Raw genomic sequence first — 15,986 nt, 5'->3', positions numbered from 1 at the left:
ACCTTGTTAGGTTGGTGTGGGTCTTCTATTGGGAGGAAACAAAAAAAAGTGTGGGGAACATCTCCTTTGTGTCCTTTTTAGACAATTTGGAAGGAGAGAAATAGAAGATTGTTCTAAAATGACGAGCTTGTTATCCAAAGATTAAAAAGCTTGTTTCTTTGTAACTTGTTTTCGTAGACCAAATTGTACATAGCTGAAGGCTCAAGGTCCTTGTATGACTTTATTGTTTGTTAGGTCCTTGCTAAGGGAGGGAGTCGTTTTTTGTTTCCTCTTCCATTTGTTAGGCCATTTTTTGGCGGCCTTTGTATACGTCTCATGTCCTGTGTATTGTGTACTTTGGTGCATTTTTTGGCCAGTTCTATCTTTAACATATTAGGGTGATTTGATCTTAACCTACTTCTACCTACATCAATACATTTAAATATCAAATTTGGATATGAGGTCCTTAATATGAATTGCTAATTTTTATTTTTATTTTTTTTCAGTTTTTATTCCTTGTTTAGATTAATATTTGTGTCCCTTTTATTTTTGAGATGACCCTAAAAGTATCTCCACATTCTCCTTTTGTGAGACATTTCTTAAAGTGAATTTCTTAGCTATGATGGATCTATTAGATGGTCAATATCCTTGTTCTTTGCCTTAATATACTTAGCCTATCCAAAAAAAGTTATTTTCCATGATATACTTGTGTTGATTTTCATTTTCTTGAAAGAAAACTGAATTACTTAACTAATAAATAAGGAGGAGAAAAGGAAGGATGGGAAATCATTCAAAGGAACAGCAACTACAACATTTATCTATGCTTTTGTTATTTGTATAATGTTTACAGTATTGATTTGCCTAGTTTATGAATGCAGGCTCCTACATCTGAAATTCAGGACAAGATATCATTTTTGATTAATAATATTGCGTCTGCAAATATTGAAGCTAAAGCAAAGGAATTCACTGAGGTTTTAGATGAGCAGTACTATCCATGGTTTGCCCGGTACATGGTGATGAAAAGGTTAGGCTTTATTTTTTTCTCAAGTATTCTTTGTCTGTTTTCTTAATATATTTGATTTAGATTGAAGTTTATACCACCTTGCTTGTCTTCTATCAACTCCCCTTTGTGATTTCTTGTTAGAGCAAGCATTGAGCCCAACTTCCATGACTCATACTTGAAGTTTTTGGACAAAGTTAATTCAAAGACATTGAATAAGGAGATTGTAAAAGCTGCTTATGAGAATTGCAAGGTTGATAAGCTAAGACTCTTCCATTTCTAACTTTTGTTATGCTTATGAATGGAAACGGTTTTTAGTCATGTGTGTATATATATATTTTCAGGTTCTTTTGAGATCTGAGCTTATAAAATCAAGTTCTGAAGAACGCTCTTTGCTAAAAAATCTGGGAAGTTGGCTTGGAAAGTTTACCATAGGCAGAAATCAAGTACTCAGGGCTCGAGAAATAGATCCCAAGTCTTTGATAATAGAGGTGATACTTCTGATCTTTGTTTTATTTACTATGCCTTCTTGTCTTTCTTGCTTGAAATATAAATGCTCCTTACCTTTATTTGATGGTACCTGTAAAATTTTTATGATGGTTTGCTAATGCATTTTCTATTGTGTTGACCAAGGCATATGAGAAGGGCCTGATGATTGCTGTGGTCCCATTTACCTCGAAGGTATAATCATTTAATAATTTGATCTGTTTGTTATCACCTGGTGTTGTACTGTAATATTTTACTGAAACACACTTGCTGCAGATTTTGGAACCTTGCCAAAGCAGTCTTGCCTATCGGCCTCCCAATCCTTGGACCATGGCAATTCTTGGTTTACTTGTTGAGATTTATGCATTGCCAAATCTTAAAATGAATCTTAAGTTTGACATTGAGGTATAAAGTCATTGTCAATTTTTGGTTAGGCATTCTAAACTTTTCAAAGGAATATTGGCAGTCTTTCTTTTCAGTTCATTTCTTCTCCTCTATTCTTGGTTTCTAGGTCCTGTTTAAGAACCTTGGTGTGGATATGAAGGAAGTAAAGCCGACTTCTCTTCTTAAAGATCGAGTTCGGGAAATAGAAGGAAACCCTGATTTTTCTAATAAAGATGTTGGGGCATCTCAGCCACAAATGGTTTCTGATATTAACCCTGGAATCATGTCCACATTGAGTCAAGTTGAGCTACAGCCTGATATTGTTAATTCATCTCATCCCGGTGGCCACTTAAATGTAATGACTCAGGTTTGTAACATTGGTTTTGTTTACTTGGTTCTGAGCAGTTGCTTTTTCCTTTAATATGCTGATTGTTGATTCATCTGGTGGCTTTAGTATCCTTCTGGTCTTCATCTTGCTTCTGGTTCATTAACGGAGGATGATAAAATAGCAACCTTAAGCCTGGGTGATAGGCTTCCTACTGGTCAAGGGCTTTCACAAGTACCTCCAGCGCAGTCACCATATTCTGTTGGTCAGGTACAGTTATTTGCATTCCTTTTCTTTCTTATCCAAAAAATTTAGTGGCTGCTGCACTCGTTTTAGATGCTGATGTCTGTGGTTTAGTGCAGATCCCTGCACCGATCCCTAACATTGGAAGCCATATCATTTTCAACCAAAAACTTGGTGCTTTGGGCTTGCATTATTTCCAGAGGTTTGGAATTGTCAACAGTGTCGTCCTCTTAGTCTTATCAAATTGATATATACACATAGATTGCCACGAGAAATCTAAACCGATCTGTTCACAACAGAGTTGTACCCATTGCAATGGAGAGGGCTATCAAAGACATAATGGCTCCTATTGTTCAACGTAGTGTTACTATAGCAACTCAGACAACAAAGGAACTTGTTCTAAAGGTTAGTATTGCCAAAGTTCTTTTTTATAGTGGTCTATATTTCTCTCATCAAGTTGTCATTAACTGCTGCCTTTCAACTTAAACAAATACTATTTTAGGATTATGCTATGGAGTCTGATGAGTCCCGCATATACAACGCTGCACATTTAATGGTTGCAAGTCTAGCTGGAAGTTTGGCTCATGTCACATGCAAGGTTTCAATTTCTCATCCAAAACCTTGGAGCTTTTATTTGTTTCACTTTATGAAAATATGTTTTTGAACTTTTTTTTTTTTTAAATTTTGGAGGATTCTAGTTTATCTTTGTTAGCTTCTAATGGGGGCTGTTGATGTTCTCTTGTTATTGCTAGGAACCCCTTCGCGGCGCCATAACGAATCAGCTTAGGAATTCATTTCAGGGTTTAAACATTGGAACTGAACTTCTAGAACAAGCTGTGCCACTTGTTACTAATGATAATCTTGATTTGGGTTGTGCTGTGATTGAAAATGCTGCAACAGAGAAGGTACGCTCTTTTGTGTCACTAATGTACAACTGTGAACTCTCAAACTATAATCCATTGACTTCTATGCACTTGGTTACGTTCACCCATAAACTCATCATCATATGTCTTGGTTATCATCAGCATTGAACTGCATAAGTGTGAACAAGATCAGGATTATTATTGTCATTACTACAATCATTGTTATTTATTCAATAATTGAATTCCTAATTAAAATTGGGTGCGTATTGAGGCCCATGCCTCCTTGCAAGTTTTGGTTGAACTTCTTGGGAGTTTTTGGAAGAGATCCCTGGTGTTATCCGTTACGTTGTTCTCCCGTAATGGTTTGGGTGATGAGATTTGGTTGTAGGGAAAAACCGAGTTAACACTATGGAGAAATGCTTTTTAGGCTGAAGGATAAGCAAATTCAAGATAGAATGAATGGATTTTAACTTAATGAGAAACTGGGTGTGACATTGAAGGAGCAATTTTATTTTATTTTATTTTGATGGGTATTGACACTAGTTAGAATTTTATTATCATTGATTGATCACGTGGGAGGTGTAGATTGAGGAGAATGTTACTGGTGGATTTGGAGTTGGATGGATTAGTTAGAGAAGTAATGTGGGACAACTCTAGGGTGGTTGCCTATAATAAAGTGAGGTGCTTCACCATTTTCAGGATTAAGGGTTCATTTTCAATCTTGTTTAATAACAATTAATCTTATTTGTAGTCTTCATGAAACTCTAAAAACCAAATAAAAGAAAGAGAAAAGAGAAGTAGCTTATTAAGGACTCTTACTTCTTCCTAAAACTTCTAAATCTTTCAAATAAAGGAATTAGAAGGAAATAAAAACTTTCCTTTTAGAATTAGAAACTTAAAATTCTATATAGACTTTTTGTGATAAAAGTTTCTAATAGAGGATATTTCCTAGATTTTATGAAAGGCTCAAATGGAAATTTTAGAAAAAGATGCTTTAGAAAATAAAAAATTTACAGATAAAGAAACTTTTTAAAGAGTACTATAATAAAAAAACCTTCCCAAATTCTAAATGAGCCAAATCTTTTGTTTCTTCTTGTTGAATGTACCTTGAGGAAACTTGGAGGGAAAAGTTCATTTAGTTAAATGGGACGCGGTCTGTACAGAAAAACACAAGGGAGGGCTAGGATTAAGGAGAATAGCCACTCTGAATAGAGCCTTGCTGGGCAAGTGGATTTGGAGGTTTGCTTGTGAAAAGGATAACCTTTGGAAACAAGTGATCACTACGAAATATGGGCAAGAGGATTATGGTTGGAGGTCAAAGAAGGCTAGTGGGGCGGCTGGAGTAGGGGTCTGGAAGGAGATTATGAAAGAATCTGATTGGTGCTGGGAAAATTTGGCCTTTATAGTTGGGAAGGGTTCAAAAATCAAATTTTGGAAATATAGTTGGTGCACTGACACTCCGTTGTCCCAATGCTTCAATCACCTCTTTGTCCTTGCCATGCATAGGGATGCTACGATTGAGGAGATGTGGGACCAGGATTCGGGCCAAGGAGAGTGGAATCTCGTTTTTGTGAGGGACTTCAATGATTGGGAGTTGGATATGGTTGGGGAGTTGCTTCATACTTTGAGGGGTCATAGGCCCTCCTTGGAGGATGATTCAGTTATGTGGAGGCAGGGAAGAAATGGTCTTTTCAGAGTCAAAGAAGCTTACAGGCTGCTAGACAAGCCTAATGCCACAGTATTTCCCGCAAGGAGAATATGGGTGGATAGGGTGCCAACTAAAGTCTGCTTTTTTGCTTGGGAGGCTACGTGGGGGAAGGTGTTCACTCTGGATAGACTCCAGATAAGAGGGGTGCAACTCCCAAATTGTTGCTTTTTGTGTGGTTATGAAGAAGAGAATGTAAATCATATTCTTTTACACTGTATAGTGACTAGAGCCCTTTGGGATATTATTTTTGGGTTGATAGATGTTAAGTGGGTCCTCCCAGAAACTGTAAAGGAGACTTTAATCTCCTGGAGGGGCTCATTTTTTGGGAAGAAAAGGAAAAAGATTTGGAAATCCATTCCGTTATGTATTTTTTGGACGGTTTGGAAGGAGAGGAATAGGTTAGCCTTTAGGGGGGGTGCGTTGAATATTCAGAAATTAAAGAATTCTTTTGTCTGTAACTTGTGGAATTGGGCCAAAGTGTATTTAGGTGAGGAGTTTTTCTCCCTTATAGGTTTTTTGGAGTGGATAGCTTCCACTTAAGGGGAGGTAGTTCTTTTTGGTCCTTTTTCTCTTTTTGAGGCTTTAGCCGTCTTGTATACTCCCTGTATGCTTTGTGGCGTTTAGCCTTTTCTAATGCATATCTTGTTTACTTATCAAAAAAAAAAAAAAAAAAATGTACCTTGAAGATTCTTTGTCATCAATTCCCCTTAAGTTGGAGGAAACTTGACTTTGACTTTCAGTGATTGTCCATGACCAATCTAAACCGTAAACAGTATTTTTGCCCTTTATTTTTTTGTTGTCTCATACAATTGAATTGATTATGCGTAGAACAGATCTTCATTGGGACTCCTAAAACTTGTCTCTAGATGCAAACACTTAGTGACCTTCAAACTACTCTTCAAGTTTAGTCTTTGTTTATGTAATAAAGGATTTTAAAGTCTTTGCAAATTGCTAGATGTTGTGTAAGGCAAAGCCACATTTTCATGAATTGCTCTATAGTTTGTATGGATAAGAGTGGGGGTCTAGGAATTAAAAATCTGTCCACTCTTAGTAAGGCTCTTTTAGGAAAATGGTGTTTGAGATTTGTAATTGAGAGGGGCCCATCAGTGTGCCTAGTTGATTAAGGTTAATGCTAGGATGTGTGGTAGAGGTGCATAGTCTTGGGTTTGATTCATGTTGTTGGTTTAATGTCCTGGATTACTTGGTGTTGATTGTGGTGGGCTTGGTCAACACCCTGAGGTTTGGGTCTCCATGAAGAGTTTGAAGGGCTCGACTATAAAAGGTTCCTCGATTATAAAAAAAATGATTTGTAATTGAGAGGGAACCCTTTGGAAATTGGTAATTTCAGGGAAATATGAGAAGGAAGAGGGGTGTTTGTGCCTTAGAGGATTGAGGGAAGGGTACAGGGTGGGTGTGTGGAAGGCAATCAGGTGCGGGTTGGAGACCTTTAATTGTAGAACCAATTTTGGAGTAGACAATGGTAGAAGGGTGAAATTTGGACGGATAGGTTGTGCGGTGGCATACCCTTGAGGGAGGTTTTTTTGGGAGTTATTGCAATTGCCACTGCCAAAGTTGCATGGGTAGCTGAGGTGTAGCAAGGCTTACAAGATAAATTTATGATTCGGAGTTAGAGGTGGAGGCCTTTTTTAGAGGTTGCAAGTGTAGGTTATTATTAAGGATATGAAGGATAATATTGTTTGATTGAACACGAAGGGCGACATTTTCTCAATTAAGTCTCTTTATTTCTCTTTATCATGTAGGAGAATGGGAGCCTTCACTTATAGTATTGTTTGGGATTCTTGGGCACAATTAAGGGTTAACCTTTTTGCATGGGAAGTTGCATGTGGCAGGATATTGATATTGGATCAATTTAAAAGGACGAGATGAAGGATGTTGAGTAGATGCCCTTTATGTTGAAGAGAAGAAACAGTTGATCACATCCTCCTCCACCGCACAAAATTAGTCATTTTGTGGTAGTTGATTTATGCTCTTTTTGTAATAGAGTGGATGATGCACTCCTAAATGAGAGGTCTTTTTGAGTTGGCATGGATTTTTAAAAAAAAAAATTTTAATCAAAAAGTACATATATTAATTTTTGGGTCAAGTGTATTTTGTTGTCATCAAATGAAAGGTCTGCTAAGAAAGTGATAATTATTTTTCTGTTGTTAGTATTTACAAATTTAAAAATTTTAATATAATAAAGCCTCAAACTTGGGTTTGCTTTTTAACAATATCTTTGATTGGAAATTAAATTAGTTGACATAATAAAACTTGTTATTATTATTATTATTATTTTTTTTGATAAGTAAGTAGATGTTAGATTAAAAAGGCAAAAAGCCACACAGCATACAGGACGTATACAAAGCAGCCAAACCCAAAAGCCACAAAAAGCCCACAATCCTACCTACCCTCAATTGGACGCGAGCCACTCTAGAAAACCTAAGAGTGAAGAGGACTCCTCTCCAATATACACCCTAGCCCAACTCCACAGATTACATACAAAAGAATTTTTGAGTTTCTGTATAGATAAGAATCCCCCCCTAAAAGCTAATCTATTCCTTTCCTTCCAAACCGTCCAAAAAATACACAATGGGATGGAAGTCCAAACCTTTTTCCTTTTTTTCCCCACAAAAGAACCCCTCCAACTGAAAAGCATATCTTTAACCGTTTCAGGGAACACCCACTGAATGCCAAACAAGACTAAGACAATCTCCCAAAGGACCCGGACCACTGTACAATGAAGAAGGATGTGATTTACAGTCTCCTCTTCACACCCACACAAAAAACAACGGTTAGGGAACTGCCACCCCCTTCTTTGTAGCCTATCCAAAGTTAAGACCTTTTCCCACGTGGCCTCCCAAGCAAAAAACACAACTTTAGTTGGGACCTTGTCCACCCAAATGCCCTTATTCGGGAATACAATATCATTCGAAGCAACAAGGAGATTGTAAGCCTCCTTAACCCTAAAGATGCCACTTCCCCCACCTTTCCATAAAACCGAAGCCTCTTCTGAAGAGATTTTGTAGTCCCTTAGCATGTACAGCAAATTACCAACCAAATCCACCTCCCAATCGTTAAAGTCTCTAGAGAAACTGATATTCCAACTTCCTTGGCCAAAGCTAGGATCCCAAACTTCGTTCACCGTTGCATTCCTATGAGCTGCCAATTCGAATAAAAGAGGGAAAGTTTGGGACAGCGCTGCATTGCCGCACCAATGGTCAGTCCAGAACCTAACTTTGGTCCCTTTACCCACCTTGAACTCTATGTTATCCCAATACCAATCAGCTTCCTTCAGAATCTCCTTCCAAACTCCCACTCCAAACGTCCCACGAGCCTCATTAGTCCTCCAACCAAGGCCCTCTTGACCAAACTTCTCCATAATCACCTTCTTCCACAGCTTATCTTCTTCAAAGGCAAACCTCCATAACCATTTTCCCAACAAAACCTTGTTCAAACGGGCAATCCTCCTAATGCCAAGGCCCCCCTTCTCCTTTTGAGCACACACCGCCTCCCAGTTAATTAAATGAACTTTCCTTTCCAAGCTTCCCCCTCCCCAAAGAAAGTCTCTTTGGAGCTTTTCAAGCCTTCTTGCCACCATCTTGGGCATTCGAAAAAGGGACAGTTGGTAGATCGGCATGCTGGCCAGCGTGCTCTTAATGAGGGTAACCCTCCCGCCTTTGGAGATGTATTGCCTCTTCCACAAGGCTAATCTCCTCCTCATCTTCTCCTCCACCCCATCCCACATCGAGGAAGCCTTGTGAGGAACCCCTAACGGCAGCCCCAAGTACACATTGGGCAAAGACCCCACCCTACAACCTAGCTCCACAGCCATCTCCTCAATCTCTTCCACTTCGCCAACTGGAATTAACTCACTTTTGGCTAGATTTATCCTTAACCCAGACGCAGCCTCGAACCAAGCCAGAATCCAGCTTAGAAAAGTCATGTTTTCTTTCCTTGCTTCACAAAAAATAATTGTGTCATCCGCAAAAAGCAAATGAGAGATATTTAGCTCCATCCTGCCCCTCCCCCAAAATCTGCAGCCTGAAAAGAATCCCCCGACAGCAGCCCTTCTTAACAGTGCACTAAGCACTTCCATACCCAAGACAAAGAGATAAGGAGAGAGGGGGTCTCCCTGACGCAACCCCTTGGTGCTTGAAAAGAAACCTGCTGGCACACCATTAACAAGAACAGAGAATTTGGCAGTAGAGATGCACCACCAAATCCACTCCATCCACCTAGACCTAAAGCCCAATCTACGCAGAATCTTCATAAGAAAATCCCAACTTATGCTGTCATAGGCTTTTTCAATGTCCAACTTACAAATCAACCCTTTCTCCTTTCGTTTTTGCCAAGCATCAATCACCTCGTTAGCTATAAGCGAAGCATCCAATATTTGTCTCCCCTTCACAAACGCATTTTGGTCCAATGAAACCACCCTTCCTAGGACCTTCTTCAGTCTATTTGCCAACACCTTCGCCAAAAGCTTGTACAAACCTCCTAACAGGCTGATCGGCCGAAAGTCACCCAAATCCTCGGCGCCTCCTTTCTTTGGAATAAGAACCAGAAACGTTGTATTCAAGCTCTTAACAAAAGATCTTTGTTCATAAAATTCCTTAAATAGCTCCAAGATCTCCTCCTTCACAAAGTCCCAGCATTCTTGCCAAAAAGCTACTGTAAACCCATCCGGGCCTGGGGCTTTGTCCCCATCCATCTCCAACAAGGCAGAATGTATTTCATCTTCAGAGAAAGGTAGCTCCAAATTTCCAGCTTCTTGACTACTTAAATGACTTAGATGCAGCCCCTCTATGTCAGCTTTCCAGCCTGACTCTTCTGAGAGAAGCTGCTGAAAGACATTAACAATCCCCTCCTTCACCTCCTGCTCCTCCGACAGCCATACCCCATTAATCTTGATTCTATCCAATGTATTATTTCTTCGGTGTGCATTTGCCATACGATGGAAGTAGCCTGTGTTCCTATCCCCTTCCTTTAACCAAAGTTCCCTGGACAATTGCCTCCAATGAAGTTCTTCCAGCAGCACCCACTTCTGATAGTTTTCCTTGGCTTCTTTCTTCAGCTCTGTCTCCCTTTCTGAGAGGATCCTCTCACTCTCCACCCCATCCCAGTGCTCTACTTGATGGAGAGCTAAATTTTTGTTAACTTCCAACTGACCAAAAACTTCCCTATTCTATACTTTGATCTTCTTCTTCAACTCCTTCAACTTTGAGGCCAGTCTGAAGCTGGCAGTCCCTCTCACCACAGTCTCCTGCCACCACCCCCGGAGTAAGTTCTTAAACCCAACAACTTTTAGCCACATATTTTCGAACCTAAACGGGGAGGGACCCCTCCTAAGACCTCCGCACTCCAGCAATATGGGAAAGTGGTCTGACGTGGGTCTTGGCAGCCTGCTCTGAACCACCCCACTGAAATGATCAAGCCAATTCTGCGTCACCAAGAATCTGTCGAGTCTAGCCCACGACTGACTCCCCCTACCCCCATTCCAAGTACACCTCCCCCCTTGCAAAGGAAGGTCAGTCAGCTCAAACTCATCCACCATCTGGGCGAATCTTCTCATCGCCCCAGTAGTCCTTCCTTGCCTACTTCTTTCCCCTTGAAAAAGGGTGATATTGAAATCCCCCCCTAAGCACCAAGGAACATCCCACAGACCCCTAATCGCCCCTAGCTCCTCCCACAAACACTCCCTTTCCTCTCTAGAGAAAGGTCCATACACGCCTGTGAACATCCAGCAAAAACCATCTTCTACATTCCGGACTCTACAGGAAATTGAGAATTGGCCCACCTCCACATCTAACACATCCAACGTCCTTCTATCCCAACAAACCAAAATCCCTCCAGCAGAGCCTGAAGCTTCTAAGGCCCCCCACCCTAGGAACCTACCCGTACCCAAGCTTCTCACCACACCCTCCGACATAGCTTGAATTTTTGTTTCTTGGAGGCAGAACACATCCACCCTCTGGCTCCTAATCAGGGCCTTAATCACCTTCCTTTTGGAACTATCATTAGCTCCACGGACATTCCAACACAGAAGTCTTAACTTCATAGGACTTCTAATATTTGACACCCTCTTCCTTGCCTGCCACCAACCTGCCTTTTCCCTCCTTCGTAGTTGATAGAACACTCTAATCTTCTTAGCTCCCTCTCAAATTTAGATTTTTCCAACAAAGACTTATTATGGATTCTTTCCCTTCTCTTTCTAATTTTACCCAGAAAATCCATGATCTCCTTCTCCAGTCCCTCTGTGGAAAACCCCAAAAAATTGCTGAATCTAGCCAAATCGCTTTCCTCCCAGCTGGCCTCCTCCCAATCGCTACCTTCATGAGGCTTAGGTTGGACTGGTCTCAATTCCGCTCCGCTTACTATACTGCAACCATTATTTGCCTCCACCAGCTCCCACCGAGAAACGGTTTTACCCTCCGTGAAACCCGAAGCATTGAGCATACATAACGGCGTGTCTCCCTGACCAGCCTCACACACAGCCCCAGAATAGTCGTAATACTCCCTTTCAGGAGTCCGACCATGAAAAAAACAGAGAGGGGGAAAGAAACCAGAGACTAATGCTCCTTTAAAGTTAAGAGCATTCCCATACCTCGAAGCTTCCTCAATTAAGGCCAGATCAGTCTTCGATTTCTCCATAGCTTGGCTCTCTTTTTCAAATTGCTTACGTAAATCATCCTTCTCCCAGAAAATGGAAGACTCTGATACTGGCCTTCCCACGACAATTGGATCTACTCTCACTAAAGAAGAGGCCTCTCCCACTTGGGCTTCACCCCCTGGCCCTGAGTGATACTGACCCCTTACCAGCCCAAGATCCTCATTTATTCCACTATCCTTGGTTTGCCCATGAGCCATCCTAGTGCACAGCCCATAACTACTCGGCCCAGCCACATATGAGCCTGGCCCAAAGGAGCCAAAAGCTAAATCATCTGGGCTAGGGAAAGGGACCTCAACTGGGCCCTTCATGGAAGATCCACCCAGCACTGGCCCGCCTCCACTGGTCCGGCCCAACATCCCATCATGGCCCCGAATAGGGCCCAAAGGACGCCCTGACCCAGACGACTGACGCTGCATCCCATCTGCAGACTGAATCATGACCTCGTAACTTGTGTCATTGCCCTCCTCCACCACGCGTTTCCCCGCGCGTGTTACTGCCTCACCCCCTACCTCGACATCTACTGCGACTTTCTTCCCGCTTTGATCAGTAGGAAAAATCCTCAGAAGCGGTCTGATTTCCCACCACAGGGTTAGCACATAGCACCTCTCATCAACCCAAATTTCCACCGCACTAGGAAGCTCGTCACCGTTTACCTTCACCAGAATCCGGGCCCACTGCAGCTCCTCCAGCTTCTCCGTTTGAGTGTCGACTGCCAAGAAACCCCCACATTCCTCCCCTACTCTTTTTAGAATGTCCCGATCCCAAAGCGATACCGGTAACCCCACTATCCTCACCCAGGCCTCGCTTCTAGCTTCCCCTTCCATCACACACCCCGTTTCGGGGCTCCATTCTTCCACGCGTAAGGAAGTCCCCCCAACCAACACTTTCCCAGATTTGAGAGCTTTCCTAGCTTCTTCCAACCTCTCAAACTCCAACAATATCTTACCCCTTTTCAGTTTTGCCAACCCTAGCTTACCCCTCAATCCCCACATACTTGCCATTTGGGTTCCCCACCCTTTCAGATCGTCACCTCTCACTGAGTTTGGATTCCAAAATCCAACGAGACAGTGGGTCAACTTGTTTAAATTACTGCTCAAGGCCTCTTTCCTAATCTTCACCTTCGCCACTGCTTTACCTTTACTCCTTGGCGTCTGTTCCACCTCCGCGAAGGATTTCCTCAGGTCCGGTTCCGACAACCTCACATCCAACTGTTGCCTTTCCTTTCTATCCATGACAACCCCCAAATTGCGTAATGTCTTCGCCATTAAAGACCATCCTCCCTTCACCCCTCTTCCCTTAGGAATGAAAATGCTGAACCTTTTACTTTCCAAGTCCACCACGCCCAAACGTAGATAGCAACCCCCTTTATTCGCATCACGCAACAGCGAATAAGACCTGCCGTTCTCTTCCTACCTTTTTTCCCATTTTTCCTCACTCTTCTCTTCTAAACAGAGGAGCAAGCACTCCAGAAACAGCCCCAGACTCACCGGTCCCAACTTGACCCACGAGGAGATCCCTCTTTTCCTCTCCACCATAGTAGCTTTCATTTTACCTTTCCTCTCCTCCACTACGACCTCGAACAATTTCGATTCCACTCCAAAGTTGCTCACCCTCCGGCTTTTCCTAGCCCCCAACCATGTCTCACCCTCTGTCCCCTTGCCCGCACCCACAGACTTCTCTTCCCCACCAACTCTCTCACGCTCTCTCTCTCTAGCTTTCTCTCTCTCTCTCTCCTCCATTTTTTAATAAAACTTGTTATTCTAAATGACCTATGAATTAGTATGTTTAAAGCATAAAGTCAGTCTTTATAATGTTTTTTATGCATCTATTTATACCAATGTATATTTGTTTGCACTATTTTTTTTTTTGATAGATAAAGAGAATAATATTAAACGGAAAGAGGAAACACCAAACTAGTGCCCTTTAGGTATACAAGGAGTATACAAAAGTAGCCCAAAGGCTCGAAACCAAGAGAGGAGGAAATAAACAACAACCCCTACCCTTACTTAGAGTCTAGCCACTCAAAAAAGTTAACAAGAGAAGAAGGGCTCAAAACTATAAACACCCTAATCCAAGACCAAAGATTACATACAAAAGAATATTTCAGCCTTTGAAGCGAAAGCTCCTCATTCCCAAAAGCTAACAAATTTCTTTCCTTCCAGATTGACCAAAATATACATAAGGGATTTGTCAAGCCTTTTTACGGGTTTTCCCCACAAACGCTCCTTGCCACCCGAGGAGAGTTTCCTTAATTGAACCAGAGAGAACCTAAGCCACACCAAAAAGGGAGAAAAGAAGATTCCACAATGCTCGCGTCTTTACACAATGAAGTAAAAGGTGATCCACCGTTTCTACTTCAAAATGACATAGAAAACACTTATTTGCCAAAGAGTACCCCCTTCTCTGGAGTTGCTCCAAAGTTAAGATTTTGCCCCTAGTAGCCTCCCAAGCAAAGAATGTTACCTTAGGAGGCACATTTGCCCTCCAAATACTACCACAAGGGAACAAAGAAAAACCTCCGGGCTCTAGAATATAATAAAGCGACTTGACTGAGAAAGCTCCACTCTTAGATGCTATCCACACCACTTTATCCTCGTCCTCCCTTTGCACCCTAAAGGCTTGGATTTTAAGCATAAAACGCTCCACCATCTCAATCTCCCAATCATTAAACGCCTTGAGAAAAGAGGGGTCCAACCATCCCCTACACCATCTGGGTTCCAAACATCCGATACCCAGGCGTCTTTAGCCAAGGAGATGGAAAATAAAGAAGGGAAAGACTCGCAAAGAGGCTCATCTCCACACCACTTGTCCTTCCAGAATCTCACTCTCCTACCACAACCCACGCGGTATGCTAAACTGCTATTCATACCCAATCATTCCTTTCTAATTGCTTTCCAAAGCCCGACACAATGCCTCCCGCTTATGACCCAAGCACACCATCCCCCCTCCTCTACACCATATTTGTTACTGATAACTTGCTTCCACAAAGCCTCACTTTCAATGGCAAAGTGCCAATTCCACTTACTCAAGAGAGCTTTATCCAACAAGGCTAAATTTCTCACACTCAAACCACCTTTCTTTTTTTCCAAACAGACCAAGTTCCACCTAACAAGATGTGGCCTTTGCTCAAGAGCTCCTCCACCCCATAGAAAATCCCTCCGAATCTTCTCCAACCTCAATCTTACTTTTTTGGGCAAATAAAAGAGAGACATGAAGTAAACAGGCATGCTAGAGAGAGTGCCCTGGATTAGGGTGAGTCTTCCTCCTTTTGATATATACTGTCTCTTCCACATAACAAGCCTTTTTCCAAACCTCTCTTCAACTCCATCCCAAACCACCTTTGATTTGAAGGGTGCCCCCAAAGGCAGACCCAAATAACAGGAAGGCAGACTACCCACTTTACAGCCCAACTCCAATGCCAAATCCTCTATATCATGCACCCTCCCCACTGGGATAAGCTCACTCTTCTCCAAATTAACTCTCAACCCTGAGCAAGCCTCAAACCGCATAAGAAGCCAACTTAAATGCGTCAACTGATCATGAGACTCCTCACAAAACACCAAAGTGTCATCCACAAATAACAAGTGAGAGATCAGTATCCCTTCACCTCCCCGACCTCTTATCCTCCACCCTGATAAAAAACCCCCACTAATGGCCCTTCTCAATAAGCAACTAAACACCTCCATGGCTATCACAAACAGATAAGGGGATAGAGGGTCTCCTTGTCTCAACTTTGGAAAAAACCGAAGGGAGAACCATTTATAAGAACAGAAAATCTCATAGTAGAGATGCACCACTCTATCCACTTAATCCATCTCTCCCCAAAGCCCATTTTTTTAAGCACTGCCAACAAGAACTTCCAGCTGACATGATCATAGGCCTTCTCTATATCCAACTTGCACAGCATACCCCCTTGATTGCTTTTCAACCTAGCTTCATTTGCAATCAAAATTGCATCTAGGATTTGTCTACCTTCCACAAAGTCATTTTGGGGTTTCGAAATCACTTTTCCCATAACCTTCTTGAATCTATTTGCCAACACCTTAGCCAACAACTTATAAAGGCTTCCCACAAGGCTAATCAACCTGAAATCTTTCAAATCTTCTGCACCTCCCTTCTTTGGGACTAAAATCAGGAAGGTGACATTTAGAGACTTTACAAATCTGCCTCTTTCATGAAATTCTCTAAAAAAGCCCATAATTTCAACCTTCACCACATCCCAACAAAAAAGCCAAAAAGCCATGGCAAATCCATTTGGCCTGGGGGCTTTGTCCTTGCCTAGATCTGAAAGAGCAACAAAGATCTTTTCTTCCGAAAAAGAAATCTCC

At 41.8% G+C, this 15,986-nt stretch overlaps 1 protein-coding gene across 5 annotated transcripts in view; it reads left to right on the top strand.

The window, feature by feature from the left end:
* The window catches only part of LOC100256945 (uncharacterized), a 71,193-nt gene that overhangs the window by 38,023 nt on the left and 17,184 nt on the right, over positions 1 to 15,986 (top strand). For 4 of the 5 annotated variants that reach the window (XM_059733774.1, XM_059733772.1, XM_059733773.1 and 1 more), the window contains exons 18-28: positions 858 to 1,003; positions 1,124 to 1,232; positions 1,324 to 1,470; positions 1,613 to 1,660; positions 1,742 to 1,870; positions 1,977 to 2,216; positions 2,304 to 2,444; positions 2,537 to 2,619; positions 2,717 to 2,822; positions 2,920 to 3,015; positions 3,170 to 3,322. In XM_059733774.1, the coding sequence (XP_059589757.1) occupies positions 858 to 1,003; positions 1,124 to 1,232; positions 1,324 to 1,470; positions 1,613 to 1,660; positions 1,742 to 1,870; positions 1,977 to 2,216; positions 2,304 to 2,444; positions 2,537 to 2,619; positions 2,717 to 2,822; positions 2,920 to 3,015; positions 3,170 to 3,322 (1,398 nt within the window). The remainder of the gene's footprint in view (positions 1 to 857; positions 1,004 to 1,123; positions 1,233 to 1,323; positions 1,471 to 1,612; positions 1,661 to 1,741; positions 1,871 to 1,976; positions 2,217 to 2,303; positions 2,445 to 2,536; positions 2,620 to 2,716; positions 2,823 to 2,919; positions 3,016 to 3,169; positions 3,323 to 15,986) is intronic. The other variant, XM_059733771.1, reaches the window with a different exon arrangement.

This window comes from Vitis vinifera, chromosome 16 (genome assembly GCF_030704535.1).
Source record: "Vitis vinifera cultivar Pinot Noir 40024 chromosome 16, ASM3070453v1".
Lineage (NCBI taxonomy): Eukaryota > Viridiplantae > Streptophyta > Magnoliopsida > Vitales > Vitaceae > Vitis > Vitis vinifera.
The sequence above is the reverse complement of the archived record's forward strand: the minus strand, read 5'-3'. Positions and strand labels throughout refer to the sequence as shown.